The sequence below is a fragment of the Lolium rigidum genome, chromosome 6 (assembly GCF_022539505.1).
Source record: "Lolium rigidum isolate FL_2022 chromosome 6, APGP_CSIRO_Lrig_0.1, whole genome shotgun sequence".
Lineage (NCBI taxonomy): Eukaryota > Viridiplantae > Streptophyta > Magnoliopsida > Poales > Poaceae > Lolium > Lolium rigidum.
In genome coordinates, this window is record NC_061513.1 from 241,893,877 (window position 1) to 241,912,540 (window position 18,664).

The 18,664-nt window shown below is 48.5% G+C and overlaps 2 protein-coding genes across 2 annotated transcripts; both read left to right on the forward strand.

Annotated features, from left to right (window-relative positions):
* The first annotated feature begins 4,761 nt into the window (after nt 1–4,761).
* On the forward strand, nt 4,762–10,049 carry LOC124659895 (exportin-2-like). The gene is made up of 2 exons (XM_047197707.1): nt 4,762–7,846; nt 9,625–10,049. Exon 1 carries the CDS (start codon nt 4,898–4,900, stop codon nt 7,844–7,846), a length of 2,949 nt encoding a protein of 982 aa, XP_047053663.1. The 5' UTR covers nt 4,762–4,897; the 3' UTR covers nt 9,625–10,049.
* Nucleotides 10,050–14,707: 4,658 nt separating this feature from the next.
* LOC124659896 (WPP domain-interacting tail-anchored protein 1-like) lies at nt 14,708–18,494 on the forward strand. Its single transcript, XM_047197708.1, has 4 exons — nt 14,708–15,347; nt 15,424–16,544; nt 17,541–17,699; nt 18,134–18,494. Exons 1-4 carry the CDS (start codon nt 14,846–14,848, stop codon nt 18,335–18,337), a joined length of 1,986 nt encoding a protein of 661 aa, XP_047053664.1. The 5' UTR covers nt 14,708–14,845; the 3' UTR covers nt 18,338–18,494.
* The last annotated feature ends 170 nt before the right edge of the window (nt 18,495–18,664 follow it).

Genomic DNA, 18,664 nt, shown 5'->3' on the forward strand with positions numbered 1-18,664 from the left:
TTAAATGAGAGAGTACCTCTCATACTATTTATAACATTTGAATTCCATAATTTGAAATGCACTAGAAATGGCTATTTAACCATTATTTTTATCCAGTACATGATCATGCAAACAACTTGGCTATATTATGGCATAAACAATTAAAGAGCATCAATTGTGATTTATGAGAGTTGGAATCAACTCAAAATCAATTTTGGTTGAATTTTAAATTAAGTTTCAAGTTGCAAAAGTCCCCGACTTGTTATTTTTAGCATTTTAATTCTACCACGAATTTGGAGATGGGACCAGTGGCATTGGCTAGATAATTTCCTTAGCTTTCCAGAGATATCAAAATGGCTAAATTTGGTGCAGTGGTTTGAAAGTTATTCAATTTGGAAATGGACACCAGTATTGAAAGTTGACTGAAACCATTTAAATGAAATTTGAATTCGTGGGCTGCGCGGGAAATGGAAACGGGCCGAAACGATTTAAAATCGCGACGCACGGCCCAGCAAGCATCGGGTGCAACTGGGCCGCCCTGACGAGGTGGGGGCCACCCGTCAGTGGCTCTTAACCACGCGAAACGGTACGCGCGCTGAGAGGCGTTGGATTAGAGGATGGATCGACGGCCAGCAGTCGTCGTCTTCTCCGACGAGAAGGCGAGGTTCTGGCGGCGGACGTAGGGGGTCGACGGCCTTATCGGCGTTCCCGCGGGGTTCTGCTGGTGGCGAGGCGAGGTTGTCGACGATGCTGGAGCTCCTGGTAGCAGTGGCGAGGCGTGGATCAACGGAGGCGATCTCAGGTCTCCGGCGGCCTTCGTCTTGCGATTGGAGCAGCTCCGGCGGTGTGGTGTCAAATTGATGGGTGGAGAGGAGGCAGAGATGAGAGGAGAGCAGATGGTGTGAAGAAATGGAGCTCAGAGCTCCTCTATTTATAGCGGGCGAGGTGGTGCCGTGGGTGCTGCGAAGGGGCGTCCATGGCACGGCGTCTACGGTGAGCGAAGGGGCAAGCGAAGGACGGCATCGTGTAGGCGTTGTCCTGGCGATGCTCTAGGTGCAGCGGGCGCAGCGAGAGGACGACGGGATCACTCAGGCGCGTGCGGTGATCATTGCAGTACCCGCGGTACTTCTCCGGCGAGGACGACGGTGACGAGGCAGCCGCAGTCGCTCGAGCATGTCTAGTGGCTAGAGGGCGTGGAGGCGGTGCTCGTTCCAGGCATAGGGATGCAGGGGGAGGACGACGGTGTTCGAGTGCGCGACGTACTGGCGCGTTCCAGAGCGTGATCACCACGCCGACTGGCATGTACTGGCAGGTTTTGGGCGCGCGCGTTCTGGCCAATGCCGTGCGTTGGTGATCGAGTGAAAGGTACTGGCGTGATCCTTGTGCTTCAGGGATGCGTCTGGACACGATTTTGGAGAGAGGGGAGGGCCATAGAGAGTGGCCAAAGGTGGCCGAGTGTGCATGGCATGGCATAGTTTAGGGTTTTTCTCCACTTTAAACGACGAGGCAAGTACATGATTCGATGCGGGGGCTCGGAGAAGCAACAATGATCAAGTTTGGAAAGGGGTTTAGGCTAAGAACTGCTGGACAAAGGGCTGTGTTGCAAATCAGAAATTATGCCTGCCAAGTGTTCGATCATATGGCCGCATGAACATTTAATTTGAATTTCGAAATTCTTTTTGGTGGAACTCAAACATATTAAATATAGGTTAGTTTGGTGGTGGTGGGGTTCAATTTGGAAAAAAATTGCAAATTTTCAAAAGTGAGGTGATCTTATTCTCTCTCTCGGGTTCCATCTTTGCACAAAAATTTTGGTCAACCTAGTCAACTCTAGCCATGGTGGTCAACATGAAAGTTGCTCACCTTGACAAGGTCTTGGATGACCTGGCATTGGTTGGCTGAGTTTAGTTTAGGATTTGAGAGATAAAGAGGTGCAAAGTAGGGAAGAAAATAAAAGTGTGACATATGACCATTATCATATGTGTTTGAAATTTGAGTTTTCCTTTGATTTGAATCTGGTTTCTTTTATGCATTTGTGTTTGTTTTTGTTATATATGAGTTTTAGAAACCATAGGGCAAGCAATGGGGGCCTCATATGAAGATTTGCAAAATTGCCCTAGTGTGTATGTGAGAGAGAAATGGGTTCTTCTCATTTTCTTTTATTCTTCTCAAATTAGGGTTAGGTGATCTTAGTTTAGGGTTTAATAGAAATTGATCATCATACTAACATTCATCATGGCAATGGCACAAAAGAAAATCACTCAAATGCATGAAACTATATGTGACACTATATGCATATAAAAAGTTTTTGTTTGTTGCAAAAATTGAGTAATTGAACTCTCACTTGCTTTTATTAATGTTGAAACTTGAGATGTTACAACCTCCCACTCCACCTCCCCAGCCTCGAGCTCCGACGAGGAGTTCGACGATGACGACAACACCGATGACCTCCTCGACCCGGTCAGGGACGCTAAGGCTCTGACTGAAGCAGAGAAGGAAGCAGAGGAGGAGCGGGCGGCCCACGCGGCGTTCGACGCTGAGATGGAACGCCGCAGGGTGGTGACCGCCGCAACCGCAGAGGACGACGACTCCAACATCTCATGGTCTTCCAATGACCCTGATGCGCCTACCTCGGAGGAGAAGACGGCGAAGCAGAGGGCGTTAGTTGACTCCTTCGAGACACTCAAACGCGAGGCTGCGGCAGAGGACGCGGCGGCGCACCGAGCCCTAGCGCGAGCCCTAGCGGCCGTACGGCAGGCGGCGGAGAAGCATACGAGGGATGGACGCAACGACGGGACCGGGCCGTCAGGCAGCAAATAGTCTAGGCAACTACTTTGTATAGTTTCTACGTAGTAGTTTTAATGCTTTTTAAATATGTTGCAATCTAAAAATGGATCGCTCCGCTAGGAGCATACCCAGACGCAAACGGACGCGCATATGAAATATGTCCGCGGGGCGACGCAAACAGGGCCGGCTCTGGCCCAGGGCAAGAAGTTCGACGGCCCGGGGCCCAACCAAAACTGGGGCCCATTTTTCTGTCACAATGTATATAGGAAAAGGTAGAAGAAAAAAATTAGGCCCATCTAGCATGCACGCAGCCTAAATTGGGCCCATTTAAAGAGTTCGCCCTGGGGCCCTCTAAATCCTAGAGCCGGCCCTGGACGCAAACGGACGCTCGTGGCCACTTTTAGGCGTCCGAAATGCGTCGGCCCGTTGGAGATGCCCTTATGCCACAAAAAATGAGGCGGGGACACGGTAAGCTGAAGAAAAAAAAATGTTTTCTTAGTGTCACGAGATCAAAACTAGGCGTTTGGACATGAATCCAGGGGTAATCAAGCCATTTAGGTCTCCTTGCTTTGAAGTGCATGTGTTCCAATCTTTTTTTTGGACATCGTAATTAGTTCTTGTCGCCTGTATTCAACAACTTTTACATGATTAGCATTTGTGAAGGATATAAAATATATTTGAATTTAAATCAATAATTAAACGGAAATGAGTTATGTACAGCTATCCCAGCCACCCATTACTTCGTGATTTGGATAAGTAGCACACATAGGTTAATTTTGCATTTGGTCAAGTCTGATTTTTTGAAAGAGAAACTCTGAAAAGCTAGGAGATAGGACGTGACCACCAAAAGCCTATGAGAACCCCCTAGGCCCTCGGGTATAATTTTCATTAATATGTCTATGAAAAAGTGATATATGAAATATTTAAATGTGTAAGTTATTTGATAGAAAAGACATAAGAAAGCTGCTACTACCCCCTTCATAAAACAATGCATATAAATTTAGTTAAAAATCAAACTTGAAATTTGGAGACAAAAATATTAACATCTACATTATTAAAAAAATGTACATCAAAAGATCCATCATAGGACGTATTTTCTTAGTGTATTTATCAACTATTATAAATAGTTGTTACTTTTGTGTATATCATTAGTCAAACTTAGTGCGCTTTGAATTTTGACGAAAGGTATATATGCCTTCTTTTGTAATGGAGGTAACACTATAAACAAAAAGCCCTCACTAGGGCTAAGCCGGTAGAAATGATGGATCCCATTTCCAGTCACTTACTAAAAACTCGTAAAGTGGCAAAGCCTGCATGACAAGATGATGATTTGTTTTGCTAGTCATTGCCTTGGCAAGCAAGTAAGTGTGTAGGACAAGTTGTTGACCTGTAGTCAAGTGGTGAGGTGTTGACTAGTCAAAAATTGCTATACCAATTTAGCTTGCGTGGCAATGTATTGACTACTATGATTGGTAAATGACTTGGTTGCTAAGCAATCTTGTGTGACAAGATGGAATTGCATAAGCAATCTATTATATAAGATGGCCATAAGGAGCAAGAGGCATGATAGATAGAAGATAAGAGCAAACCCTAGTTCGCTAGTTTCTCTTTCCTGTTCCCATGTCTCTTAATTTTGGTACAATTTTTGGATGTTATTAACCTCTAACTCACTAGGGTTATGCATATCTTTACCTTTTTCTATAACTTAGAAGTTGCAAAATCACCATAAGACATTCGGGTTAAAGTCTAAACGGTAGTCTAAAATACTCAAGCTACAAAAAAAAGAGGTTTGAAATAATCTTCAATTTTTTTTGCAAAAGAAAGGTATAGTATTCTTTTGAGTGAGAGAAAGAGGCCGGAACCACTATTACTGTACCACTCCGGGCTGTCTCAGCCCAGTAACCTTCTTGTCGAAGCAGCCCAAATCCAGCACTTGCTCTATCCCCACCTCCCCTTTCCATTTCTTCCCTGCGTCGATCGAGCGAGGATTTCCTTCCTTGCTTGACCCTAAAAGCGCCCCCTTCTTCCTCTCTCTTCCCCACCAGATTTTGAAAAACCCTACCTCGCCATCCACCCTCCTCCTCCCGATCTTGCCCACCCAAAACCCTAGCCGCCCCAGATCGCGGCGGAAATGGAGGTTCCCCCGGAGATGCTCGACGCCCTGGCCGGCTGGTTCGCGCAGACGCTCTCCCCGGACGCCGCCGCCCGCCGCGCCGCCGAGCAGAGCCTCTCCTCCGCCGCCTCCTCCCCGGGCTTCGCGCTCGCGCTCCTCGCCCTCGCCTCCTCCCCGCGCCACGACTTCCAGGCGCGCCTCGCCGCCTCCGTCTACTTCAAGAACGAGCTCCGCCGCCGCTGGCCCAAGCCCTCCCCCGACTCCTCCGACGACGCCGCCGACACCCTCCCCGCCACCGACTGCGCCATCATCAAAACCCACATCCTCAACCTCCTCCTCACGGCCCCGCCCCTCATCCAGTCGCAGCTCTCCGAGGCCCTCGCCGCCGCCGCGGCCGCCGACTTCCCGGCCAAGTGGGACTCCCTCCTCCCCTCCATCGTCGCCTCCCTCGGCACCGCCCTCTCCACAGGCGACATCCCCGCGGCCAACTCGCTCCTCGCCGCCGCGGCCTCCCTCTTCGCCCGCTTCCGCAACGCCTTCGACACCAACACCCTCCGGATCGACCTCAAGTACTGCCTCGAGGGCTTCGCGGCCCCCCTCCTCGAGGTCTTCCTCTCCACCTCCCGCCGCCTCCACTCCTCCCCAGCCTCCGCGAACCCGCTCGACCTCCGCCCCGTCTTCGACTGCCTCCGCCTCTGCTCCGAGATCTTCCACTCGCTCAACTCCGTCGACCTGCCCGAGTTCTTCGAGGACCACATGCGCGAGTGGATGACGGAGTTCCGCGCCTTCCTCACCACCTCCTACCCGCCGCCCGTCGAGGCCGACGGCGCCCCCGACGCGCTCCGCGCCGCCGTCTGCGACAACCTCCAGCTCTACATGGAGAAGTACGAGGAGGAGTTCAGGGGGTACCTGAAGGAGTTCGTGGAGGCCGTGTGGGGGCTCCTCATGGCGCCGACGGTATCCCCGTCGCGCGGGCAGCTCGCCGTGACCGCGATAAGGTTCCTGACGACCGTCGCCGAGAGTGTCCACCACGCGCTGTTCGGGACGCCTGATGCGATGAAGCAGATCTGTGACAGCGTTGTCGTGCCGAACCTGCGGCTGCGGGACGAGGACGAGGAGTCGTTTGAGGTGAATTGGGTGGAGTATGTCAGGCGTGACGCGGAGGGGAGTGACACGGATACGCTGAGGCGCGCTGCGTGCCGGTTGCTGAGGGGGCTTGCGGCCAACTACCGGGAACAGGTGGCGGCGCTTGTGTCGGCGCAGGTCCAGCAGATGCTGGCTGCGTATGCGGCTGACCGGGCCAGCAACTGGAAGGAGAAGGATGCTGCAATATATCTTGTTATCGCTCTTATGCAGAAGCCTGGTGCCACTGGTGGTGGGACTCCTGTGGTTGACATGGAGAGCTTCTTTACGTCTGTCATTGTGCCCGAGCTGCAGGCCGCTGATTGGCAGTCTGAGCCGATGCTCAAGGCAACTGTCCTCAGGTTCTTGAAGGAGTTCAAGGATCAGATACCCAAGGCTACTGCACTAGCACTGCTTCCAAGTGTGACAAGGTTCCTGACGCATGAGTCCAATGTTGTCCATTCCTATGCCGCCATCTTTATTGAGAACCTGCTCATCACCAAGGACGTGGTCCAGGTACCAGGGGCTAGTGTGGTGACAAGGACTTCACGGTATGTTGCTGCTGATATCAGTTCATTTGCCCAGCAGATTATTCAGAGCCTGTCCACGGCGCTAAATTATCCCGATTCTTATGAGAACCCCTATCTGATGAAGTGCCTGATGAGAGTGCTTGGGATTGCTACTATCGCTGGCCAAATTGTTCATGAGATAACTGCTCGTCTTGTGGGGATTCTCATGGAAGTTTGCAATAACCCCAAGAACCCTGACTTCAATCATTACCTGTTTGAGTCTCTGGCAGCAGTGATTGGCAAGGCTGGTGAGCAGGACCCAGCATTGGTCCCTTTGTTTGAGGCAAGCCTCTTCCCAGTACTCCAGAGGATATTGGTTGAGGACATCTCGGAGTTCTGGCCATATGCTTTTCAGATATTTGCACAGCTTGTCAACTTGAGCCAACCACCTCTCTCGCAGAATTACATGCAGCTGTTCGGTGTCCTGCTCAGCAATGCTACCTGGGACCGACCACCGTGTGTTCCTGCCTTGGTTCGCTTGCTGCGGGCGTTCCTTCGCAAGATTCCAAATGAACTTAACCAAGAAGGTAGGCTGCCGAATATCTTGGTGATATTCCGTAGTCTTGTTTCGCGTGCCAGCACTGAAGATTCTGCATTCTACATGCTTAACACGCTAGTGCAAAACGTTGGTTTTGACACTATGAGTCCACACATTGGTGAGATATGGAGTACTCTCTTTACTCGGCTACAGACTCGGCAAGCAGTGAAGTTTGTGAACTCTCTTGTGGTGCTCATGTCCTTAGTGTCCGTCAAGTATGGGCCAGGTGTTCTTGTCAGTTCTGTGGACACAGTTCAGCCGAGTCTTTTCACCACAATTCTTCAGCGGTTCTGGATTCCCAATCTCAAGTTGATCAAAGGTTCTCTTGAAATCAAGCTTACAACGGTTGCCTCAACAAAGTTGCTTTGTGAGTCCGCGGTGTTGTTGGATGCTGCTGCAGCCCAGACGTGGGGCAAATTGCTCGATAGCATAGTCGCACTGTTTTCCAGAACGGACCAAGATGGAGCACAAGAGCAAAATGATGGAGCTGATGCAGCGGATAGTCAGAGAACATCAGGTTACTCTGTCTCATTTGTGCGCCTTCAGTATGCTGGGAAGAGTGAAGATGATCTGTTGAAAGAAGTAAATGATCCAAAACAGTTTCTGGTCACATCCTTGGCCTCACTTTCTGCTCAGTCTCCTGGAAGATTTGGTCCTGTCATCGAGCAGCATGTGGATCCAGCAAACAAAGGTGCTCTTCTTCAGCTTTGCGCTGCCTACAATGCCAACATTGTCTAGGTAAATAACTTCCTGATCCCTCCCATTCATGTTTGAACGCATTTTGATCAGTGGCCTCAAAATCTAGAAGATGAAAGTTTTCAATTGATATTATCAAGTTTATTTGCTGCGTTCCTTCGCTCCCTGTCCTTCCAATGTGCCATGATGGCCTGTAGTGTATTGACAATGTTATTCATATCTGTGACCTAATACAAACATACAATAGAAGCTGGTGAATGTAGTATGGGGTTATTTTTTTGGATGCATAATAATCACTAGCTGCACAACCAACCTTCCTCTGGACATGCAACTACCAAGTTCGGTGATGCTATAAACTGTAGTGTGCTTCTTTGCAGTACTTGTTCTCTGTTGCTTCAAGTAGATAATTGGAATTCCCTGTTCCGTATTAGGAATAACTGTGCACACTGGGGTAAAATGGCCATTAACAGCTACCGAGTCATCCACTAGGTTTAGGCTGTACAGTCTTTTAGTGAGAAAACTATCAATTGTGCCATATGATTATCCATTATCATTTCCTCTGGCTTAGGATGTATAGCAGTAACATAATTGGCACATCAGAGTGCATGAAACCATTCTAACTCACTTGCCAATACTCAAAGGTTAGTTGCAAATTGCATTGTTATTAGCCCATACCTGCAAAATTTGAACATATCAGATAGTTGTCTCAAGTTATACTTTGGTGAGGGTTGCTGCTAGCGCGCACTTAATGATGTGAACTCTATTTGATAAATAAATGTTAGGATTTACTTAACTGGTATTCCTGTTAAACTTTGCTTTCATATTAGTATATGCCATTGTAGACTGGTTGCTAGTACTAATATTGCAATATGTGTGGTCAAACGTACGTGGAAATGAATGGCTGTGAGAATTTACATTCTTGAGCTGCTTTTGTTAGTTCTGTCCCATTGAGAAGGTATTTGAACGGAAATGAGTTTTTTTTTTTTACTTTGAACAGCCGAAAGCTGTTTTCGTTTTCATATACTCTGTTCACTGTTGTTGATTACTGTGCACAGTGGGCATATAATGGCTATTAACATCTACTGAGTCATTCATTAGATTTAATTTGTGCAGTTTTTTAGTCAGAAAACTATCAAGAGTGCCATATGATTATCTTGTATCATTTCCTGTGGTTTAGGATGTATAAAAGTAAAATAGTTGGCACATCAGAGTGCATTAAACCATTCTAGCTCTATCTTATAAGCATTCAAGTTAAAAACTTGCAAACTGCATTGCCCTTAAGCCCAAACCTGCAGTGTTTGTACATTTCAGCTAGTTATCTCAAGTTATAATTTTGTGAAGAAACTGATTGCTGGCTGTGTTCACTTGCTGGTGTAAACTCTAGTGATTAAAACTTACTAAGATTTACTTACTTAGCTGGTATTCCTTTAAAACTTCGCTTTCATATTATAAGCCACTGTAGCACTGGTCGCTAGGGACTAATATTGCAATATGTGTGGTCAAACGGACCTGGAATTGAGTTGCTGTCAGAATGTACATTCTTGAGCTGCTTTTGTTAGTTCAGTCCCATTGTGAAGGTATTTGACGTAAATGAGTTTTGTACTTTGAACAGTCGAAAGCTGTTTTGTATTCATATAGTCTGTTCAGTTTTGTTGATTACTTTATTCATTCCTAAGCTTCTCTTGTTTGTAAAACCCTGACGTGTCATTTGTTCCGGACCTATTGCCCTTTGAATTGGTTAATTCTGCTTTCATTGCTAATGTTTTAATATTTGAGTTTGGTTTCTGTCTCCTCTAACATTTGTTGTTTGAATATTTCAGAAGCAAGGAGTTTTTTTCTCCGCGGATGAGTCTCCCGGTGTCATGTGTCCATCAAGTTGGTTTTGGTTTCGTCCTTTGCTCCAGTGGAATGTGTAGAAGGCTGGTCGTGGGATGCGAAGGATGCCAAATCATACAGTAGGAGCTTAGGATGAGAAAGTTGAACTATGTGGAGAATGTGTCTACTATGTTGGTTGTGAATTTTGTGTGTGTGGAAGAGGTCTGTTTTCCCAGAGAGAGTACTGATACTCCCTCGTCGAGAATGTTGTCAACATGGTCTGTCTGTCGTTCCTGGTAGAATCTGCTGTAATACTGGCACTGGGAAGTGGTATATGTGTGGATGTTATTGGACCATCCACTGTCGGTCAGGTCAAAACCTTTGAAAGAGTCTTGAATTTGAAGGTTGCCATTTGCAATCCTTGCTGCAATACCTGGTCGATCATATGCTCTGAGCTAAAGAATTGTGTGGGTGATTTTGGTTACCAGGGTTTGTTTGGTTACGAGCAAATTGTGTCTGGGTTTTGCTAGCGGAAACTGAGTTGATCCGTTGGAGTACACATTCGGTACACGTACGCAGGTTCGTTTGCTTGAAGTGACGAATGCGCGTGATTGTTGTTCCATGTTCTGTATAGTGCAAGTATAGCTGGATTCGCTTTATTCTCTATCGTTAGGGCATCTCCGGCGCTCCGCGACTGTTTGCGTCCGCGTGGACTGGAAATGCGTCTGGCATCACCTCCAGCGGGCGACGTAAAGTGATCGGACCCTCCGCGGAGACGCAAACCTGGTCCAAATATGCGCCAGGTTTGTGTCTGTGCGGACGCGCAAAATGTCCGCTCGCTTCTCCACCGGGCCTGCCTGGCAGTGAGCCTGCATCGAGGTCATCGCTTCGGCGGTCAGCGCTTCCGCGTCTGCGCCGCAGCCTTCGCCATCAATAGCGCGGCTGCCTGTTCTGCACGCGCACTGGCGGGCGGCGGCTGGGCTTCTGCGCCACCTTCAATGCCATCGTATCCCGCGCGCGGCCGCGCTTAAAAGACCAGCGGCCGCGTTCCTCCTTCCCCCACACCTCCACTCGCACCACCACCGCCGCAGCGCCATGGGGAAGAAGAACGACTTCGAGGCCTCCGGCAGCGGCTGCAAGAGGGTGCCGCTCCCCGTCACGCTGGGGAGGCTCATGCACGGCAAATGGATGTCGTGCGAGCGCTGGTCCGGCGTGCAACTGCCTGGCGGCTGGCGGCTCAGCTGCCGCCGGGTGCTCATCCCTCCCGTCCCTGCGCGCGAGCCTGATCGGACCGCGTAGATGCGGCGAAGGAGGCGGTACCTGCCACCGGACCTCCGCGACGATCCGGCGTACGCCATCGACTCCGACAGCTGCCGTACGTATCTGTCGACCGACACGGATAAGAGAAGAAGGGCGGGCTTCATGGGTGACAGGGATTTTCCCTTCGGGTCTGCACCGCCGACTCGTCCACGAAGACAGGAGGCGCCGAGGCGTCGTCAGCAGACGGCGACGCGCGCGCAGCACAACGACGACGACGCCTACGCCGCCTACAACGATGAGGATGACTACATCGAGGCGCTCGCGTACCATAACGAGGAGGTGAAGGACGACAGCGACGACTACGTCGCGGCCGTCTTCCACGAATGGCAGCTGGCCGTGGCGGAGGGCCGCGTTTTCGAGTTCCCGGAGAACATGACGGACGACGAGATGGCGAAGCTCGGCGTCCTCGTCTCCGAGAACGACGCGCCTGTGCAGCCGCCGCTGCCCCGGTACGCCACCGGCGTCATGCCGCCGGGCCTGTCGGAGGATGAAGCCCTTCGACTGGCACTACAGGACTCGGCGGCGTCACAACCGCAGCCCTGGGCACCGCCTCCACCGCCGCCTAAGCCGCAGCTCTGGGCGCCTCCACCGCCGCCACAGCCGCAGCCCTGGGCGCCTCCTCCACCGCCGCCACAACCATACCCCTGGGCGCCTCCGCCACCGCCACCGCCGCAGCCCTGGGCGCCTCCTCCACCTCCAGCACCGCCGGCGCGCCCGGCGTACGCTCCCCCGGATGGCAACTGGCCGTGGGTGATACCGGAGCTCATCGTGCTCGACAGTGACGAGGAGCAGCAGTAGGCGTTAGATTTTTTTTCATGTTTTAACTATGTAAATTATGTTTCACGTATTAAAAAAATGAGTCGGCCAAAAAAATGCGTCGTGCCGCTGGAGCCACCCCCGACGCAAACGGACACGCGGTCGATTTCGACCATTTCAGCCAACGCAAACGGACGCGCGCGAACGCTAAAATGCGTCGCGCCGCTGGAGATGCCCTTAGGGCATGCGACACATTTTATTATCCGCGAGCGTCCGTTTGCGTCGCGCCGCAGACGCAAAAATGACCGTTTTTGTCCGCGCGTCCGTTTGCGTCTGGGGGTTGCTCCAGCGGTGCGACGCATTTTTTTCTTATTTTTTCTCTACTCTATTTAAACATAGCTCGAAATATTATACTCCCTTCGTTCCTTTCTAGTGCCTATAATTTTTTGGTATTTGTTTCAGAACATAATGTTGTAGCTTGACTTTTTTTTCAATTATCCCCTTCCTCGTTCAGCTCCCACACAATATGCGTGAGAAAAAATCCATACAAAATTGAAAACAATTAATTGAGATTCCTAATGCATGACCCAACAATTTCTTAAAATTAGGCAGCAATATTTTACTCTCCTTGATTGAACTTGACAGCATCTATAGAGAATCAACAAGAGAGATTTGTGGGATTTATTATGGTAAGTTAGGAAGATATGGATTTCCCAAATTTTACGTTGATCTCAAATCGTTCAGCTAGGGGATCTTGTGTAAAAAATACTATTGCGCTAATTTCCGTGCCAAAAAACTATAGGCACTATAGAATGGAACAGAGGGATTATATGGGAACATGGTTTTACACAAACTAATAAATAATTGGGAACATGGTTTACACAAACTAATACATAGTTTGAACCATGGTGGACACAAATAAAACATTGCAAAATGAGGAAACCAGTTGTGTTGATTTCCGTATGTTCGCTGCCAAGAAAGAACATTCGAGGGCACACTCAGTCACCCAAACTGGAAAATTCAGCGGGAGATGGTGCCCTTGTTGGTTCTATCGAGGACGAACATCCAGAAACCTCCACTACTGGCTTCTTTGGCCCGTAGCCAGATTCGCTGCAAAGAAAGAACATTGTAAGTTCTAACTATCGGTATCCGAGCCGGATTCACCGGTGTGGTAGTGCCTGCGGCACGCCGTGTCGTCGAACACCTTGACGATCATCTCGCCATCACCCTCGTAGAGGAAGGTGAGATGGCAGCCGCGCTCGGGCTCGAGGTCGCGGGCGAACTTGTCCCACCCCGTGTGCAGGTACATTTTGCCCTGCCCGTCGAACAAGACCTCCACGGTCCAGCGGCAGAAGTTGGAGCTGGCCTCCCGTAGCTGCAAATGCGCTGGACGCCATCGACGAACTCGACGAACTTGTCCGGGAGCCGCTTGATGCCGAGAGGGTCGTCGTCGATGCGGAGGAGGAACTCGAAGCAGCGGTCCTCCTGCGAAGACGAGGAGGGCACAGGCGACGGCGAGCGTGGGGTCGTAGCTGCTGAACCACCACGGCGGCCCCTGCCTCGGCCCCGGGAGCGCCCAGGGCCGCGGCCTCGACCGCCTCGTCGGCCACCAGGACCGGCCATGGACTTTCTCGCGGGCCTAGCTGCGTCGCAGGAACACCTAGGCGGCGCTACGGTCGAGCTTTGTGGCGGCTAGGGTTTCTTGGACGAGTGGATGAGGAAGAAGAACGCGCGTCCCCTTTATATAGGCCGGAGGCATGCGGTGGCCGCGGGACGCGTGGCGTCGCCATTAACGTGGTTGGCAGAGGTGGGCTGCGGCCGCTCGGCAGCCGAGGCATCGCCATTAACGTGGCACAGACTGCAGAAGCGACGCAGCGACGCAGTCGCTGGCGCGTTTGAGAAGACACATCGACGCAGGGTCGCTGCCAGGCGGACCCGACGAAACATCCGCGTGCGCGTCCGCGCAGACACATCCGAAACGCATATTAGGGCCAGGTTTGCGTCTCCGCGGACGATCCGATCATTTTGCGTCGCCCACTGGAGGTGGTGTTAGACGTATTTCCGGTCACTCCGCAGTCCACTTGGGGAATCAAATCACATTAAAATACGCTCGAGAATCAAATTTAAACTTCGCGATTCGGGGACAGCTTTCGGCACCACCGAACAATAGTCTCCAGGAAGCGTCTCGTCGTCTTCGACCGTGCGCGCTTGCAGTCTCCTGTCGATCCAACCCACGCCTGCCACGTCGGCGCCACGTCACCCCCTCGTGCCACGCCGCCCAACATGGCCGCGGCCGCACCCGACGAATCAGCGGAAACGGTAACCAAGGCCAAAACCCCTCCTCTTTCCATTCACAACAAATCCTCAAATCCTCCGGGGATCGCGACGCGGCACCAACAGGCGCCGCGCGAGCTCGGCGGCGACGGCACCAATCCGCTCGCCCCCCGGCCTCCAGCACAAGGTATCTGCTCCTCCCCCTCCCCGTCCCAGTCCCCGTCCCCGTCCCGTCACCTCTCGCCCCTCGCGCTCGATCGCCGCCGCGCCGTGTATGCCCTCGCCAAATCATTCGGCGCGCCGGTCGGCCTCTACGGCGAGCCTTCATTTCTGGCGCGATTGAGATTCAGACAGGAATATCCAACCCCAACCAGGAGTCAGCAAAGTCTATGCGCGCATAGCCCACGATTCGGAGCGTGGTGTACACGTGTGTGGCGGTATTGAGCCGGGGCTAATTTATCGAGATTTATTTTAAAATTAAGGTTAATTTACTTGTTTCAACACTGATTTACCTGATAGTACCATCTTACCTGTTTCCGAAACAAATTATTTTATTTATCAAGCTAAAGAGCCAAGCCGGGCCAAAAATTTTAGGCAATTGATTTCATTCCCCAGCCAAATTGGGGAATACAGCACAGTCTGATCACTTGTTAACTGAGCCCAGCGAGCTGATTTTGTTTTTGGCTGTTCCTCGGCTGAACTGATGGCCGGTGCTGGAGCAGAGGCTTTGCTTTTCGTTTCTTATATCCTACTAGTCCTCTCAAATATTTAGAGGAACGAAAGTCTTATTTATAATTTTTTTCTTTACATTATTTTTTTCGAGAATATTTTCTTTACATGATTTAACATGTTGCAGAGGTATAGAGGAGAGGGATCATGGACTTCGAGAACGCTCAGGACCGCTACTACTTCCAAGAAAATGCTCCGACACACGGGGATGGATCAAATGGAAGGGGAAACACAGCCGACGCCATGTCTCGGGTGGAGCTCGAAATTAAATATGGCTCTGAGAAGCTGCTCAACTTACAGATGCTACTGATGGAGGTAGCTCATCGGGCATACGATATCGAGGCTCTCATGCTGGACCCCGACTCGCTTTCGGCCGAGTCGCTCAAGAAGGCCTTCGAATTCGACACCCTGTATGGGATTGTAGATTCGGAAGTTAGCGAGTTGGAGAAGTTAGTCGGTTCTATTCAAATCGATATTGGTGATGTCGAAAAGGAGGTGGTGGTGAACGGGGAAGAATCGGAGGGCAGGCTGAAGGGTAGGCTGCACGCTGCCAAGGAGTCCTTGAGGGAGATGCAGGAGCTGATCGGTACAATTAGAAGAGAGTCTGCAAATTTCGATAAAGCCATAGACCCTTCCCACCATAAAGCTGGTATGCTGTTAGCATTTTTTTAATCCCTGTGTAAGGGTCGACTGCATCCATTTCCTAACTATTTGCATGTTTACAGGTAATAGTGAAGGTGGTGCATATGAAAACGGACATGTTTCATCTCACACAACTATGCAGGCTGAGGACCAAAGAAACGTTCTGCATATGTTAGAACAGTCAATAGCTAGGGAATTGGAATTTGAAAAGGAGCTATGTGATTCAGGGGTTTTCGTGGAAGAACTCAAAATGAAGCTGCACCGTGCAGAACAGGAATCATATTTCTTGGAGGAATCGGTGGAAGCGATTTCTGAGAGAACGTTTGCAGCAGAAAATGCTTCCGAGCTGTTTCTTGGTATTTCAAAGGAACTTACTGATAGAATTAGTACCATGCAGTCAGAGCTAAGTGCATCAGGTCGTAGGGAAGATGACCTTAAATCAAAGCTAGAGCAAAGCTTAGTGCAGTTAAATGCTTTGGAAGGCTCATCAGAGATGGCGCAAGACATCAGTGAAACGAATGCCAGCAAGGAAGCTATGCAGAGTCAAAGATCGTCAACCCCTGAGCTCTTTACTTTACAGCATAAGCTTCAGAAACTGGAAGAATGGCTATCAGGAGGAGCAAATGAAAAAATGCAGAATATGTCAGTATCTGAGATAAGCACATTCGAGAATATCATCAATGATATTAAAGATAACATTTCTAAAGCAGAAAGTAGAGCACAAAATGCTGAAGCAAGGTGCGTAGAGCTCACTCAAGCTAATGTACAACTTAATGGGGAGCTAAACTCTCTGAAGTCTCAGGGATCAAATAGGGCAGACTTATTGGAACAGAAACTTATGGAGTCAGACGCTCAATTAGAGCACGCAAGAGCATCACTTGAGGCTATTAGTGAACACCAGGGTATGTTAAGGTCTTCAATATCTGATATGGAACACATGATTCAGGATCTGAAGGAGAAGTATTCGAAAGCTGAAACCAGGGCTGAGAGTGCTGAATCAAAATGTACGTTGTTGACAGATACTAACTTAGAGCTTAGTGAAGAGCTGTCATTTCTGAGAGGCCGGGTTGAAAGTCTAGAGAACTCGTTGCGTCATGCCAACCGACAAAAGCTGTCCACTGCCAAAGATATTGGTATTAAAACTAAGACTATCTCTGACTTGGTCGCTAAACTTGCATTGGAAAGAGAACGCCTTCATCTACAGGTATGCGTGTTGTTATTATGGAAAATTCACTATTTTTACTATTGTGTGTATGTATGCAGTTCGGGTGTTATGAATTTATTATACATGTTTGCAGCAAAAAAGAATTATTTGTGCTTTGGTGCATATGCATTTTGTGTCTGGCTAGTGCATACAGAATAACCAGTTGTTCCAGGAATTTAGATGTCCCAGGAAAATGTAGGATAAATTAAAATCCGTCTTTGGAGTTCGGGTTCAGAAGCAAGCATTAAAAGGATGAAAATTTGATTGGCATCTGTGATTCTTAACGGATCACAGATTTTGGTCAGGAATCAAGAATTATATCATGCGTAGACAAACTGGAACTCTGTTTTGCCAGTATACTACACTATTTATTGCTGCATTTCATCTCAAGCAGACAAAATATGATTGATCCCGAAGCAAGAGTTCGATCACAAGTATACAAATGTGTTCAGTGCTCTGATTTAACAAGGAGAATAAGATATGAGGAGCACTGCGTGAAGGGTAAATAAATGATTAATTAGAGTTGAAATTGAGTTTATACAAGATCGTGCATTATGCTGCATTGTCCTGAGCGTATGTTGACACCAGTTACTTGATATGTCATATCTTGCATGTTCTTTAAAACGTTTGTAACCATTCAGGCTCATACCTGAAGGGAGTGGACTGATCTTGCTCTAACATCCAGTTGACCAACTTCGAATTTTGGTTGCATCTATTTATGCAAGTCCATGGCATAGACTGTACATTATCTTCCTTTTACTTTTGAATTCTTTCAAGATTATCATGCGGCTTTTACCACCCATTTGTGTGGCCTTTTCTGGCATCAGATATTGCAATAGACCTATCATTAATCAACAACTTTCTTCGGAAATTGTGTTTGGGTATTATCTTATACTGTTTACTTACAGTTTGCCTTGTTGTGAAGTGTGTATATGATAATCAGTGTAAATATAATGGCTATTTTTTAATCATCTCCTTGATGTATGTTCTTTATAGATTGTTGCGCTAACAAAGAAGAACAGGATGTTGGCTCAAAAATGCAAAGAGAATGCCAGCGAAGGTATCTTGTTGAGCAAAAGTATTGCTGCTAATGAAGGTGAACTCACTAATGTAACAGAGGAAGTAATACTGACTTCTTCACCAATGCAGACACAGGTCAGTACTTAGATCTCTTGCTTTCTTGTGCAAAAACGTAGGCAGCAAATTTCTTGGCTTTCCCACTACTGTTGATATGAACAATGGTTCTCATCCTTGTACCATGCTATTTCTCGATAGTCCTAACTCATAATGCAAGTTGCTACTGACAAAACTTGAATGTACACGTGCAGCTAGAATATTTGTGGTTTGATCGACACAGACTTTGGTTAGGGCTAATATACAGTATGGAACTTGTGTTATCCTATAGAATTGTTCTGTGTATAACCTCCTTTTGGGAAAAAAATGCAATTTTTCTGTAGACCTTTTTCCTTTTTGAATTTTTTACTAATACAATCAGTATGTTCAGCTTATACATCATGTAGGCTAAATGTATCATTTATGCCCTTGCAAAAAGAAGCAGAAAGTTCTGACATTCGCGTATGTGCTCAAAGGTGAAGACAGCGGCTGACAATCTTGGAGGGAACGAAGCTGTGATTGCTGCGTTAATGGAGGATGAATCTGGCACTCTTGAGACAGTGCGGTCCATCCAGCCAACACAGCTTAACTGGAAGTACATTTTCGCGGCATTGTTTGTCTTGTTGGCTGCAACTCTTGTGCACCTACTGACACAATCTGTAGTGCCAGGTTTAGAATAGGTCATGTCTGGTAACGATTGAGGAATGCTTATCTCATTTCTGTCCTGACCTATTCATACGGATAGCCAATTTTGTAAGTAGCCCCTGTCATGTGTTTTCCCAGCATTTGTGCCAACTATGTACCCAGTAGCTCTCTTTAAGCTTTCTGATCTTTATATGGTCCTCCATGTTGTGCTGATTCTGACTTTCTCTGACTACGAGTTGATGAACCATGAGACTGACATAGAACTAAGTTCAGGACAATTAACATTTCATAACTTGCCGTTTTACATTCCAATTCCATTGATGATACCCAACTTAAAAGGTTATATGTCGTCTGCATTTTAC

Excerpts from the sequence above, each read along its gene's own strand:
- LOC124659895 (XM_047197707.1), top strand. The coding sequence starts at position 4,898 with ATGGAGGTTCCCCCGGAGATGCTCGACGCCCTGGCCGGCTGGTTCGCG.
- LOC124659896 (XM_047197708.1), top strand. The coding sequence starts at position 14,846 with ATGGACTTCGAGAACGCTCAGGACCGCTACTACTTCCAAGAAAATGCT. Across the intron at positions 15,348-15,423 it reads CCCTTCCCACCATAAAGCTG|GTAATAGTGAAGGTGGTGCA; the intron begins GTATGCTGTTAG and ends GCATGTTTACAG. Across the intron at positions 17,700-18,133 it reads CTTCACCAATGCAGACACAG|GTGAAGACAGCGGCTGACAA; the intron begins GTCAGTACTTAG and ends ATGTGCTCAAAG.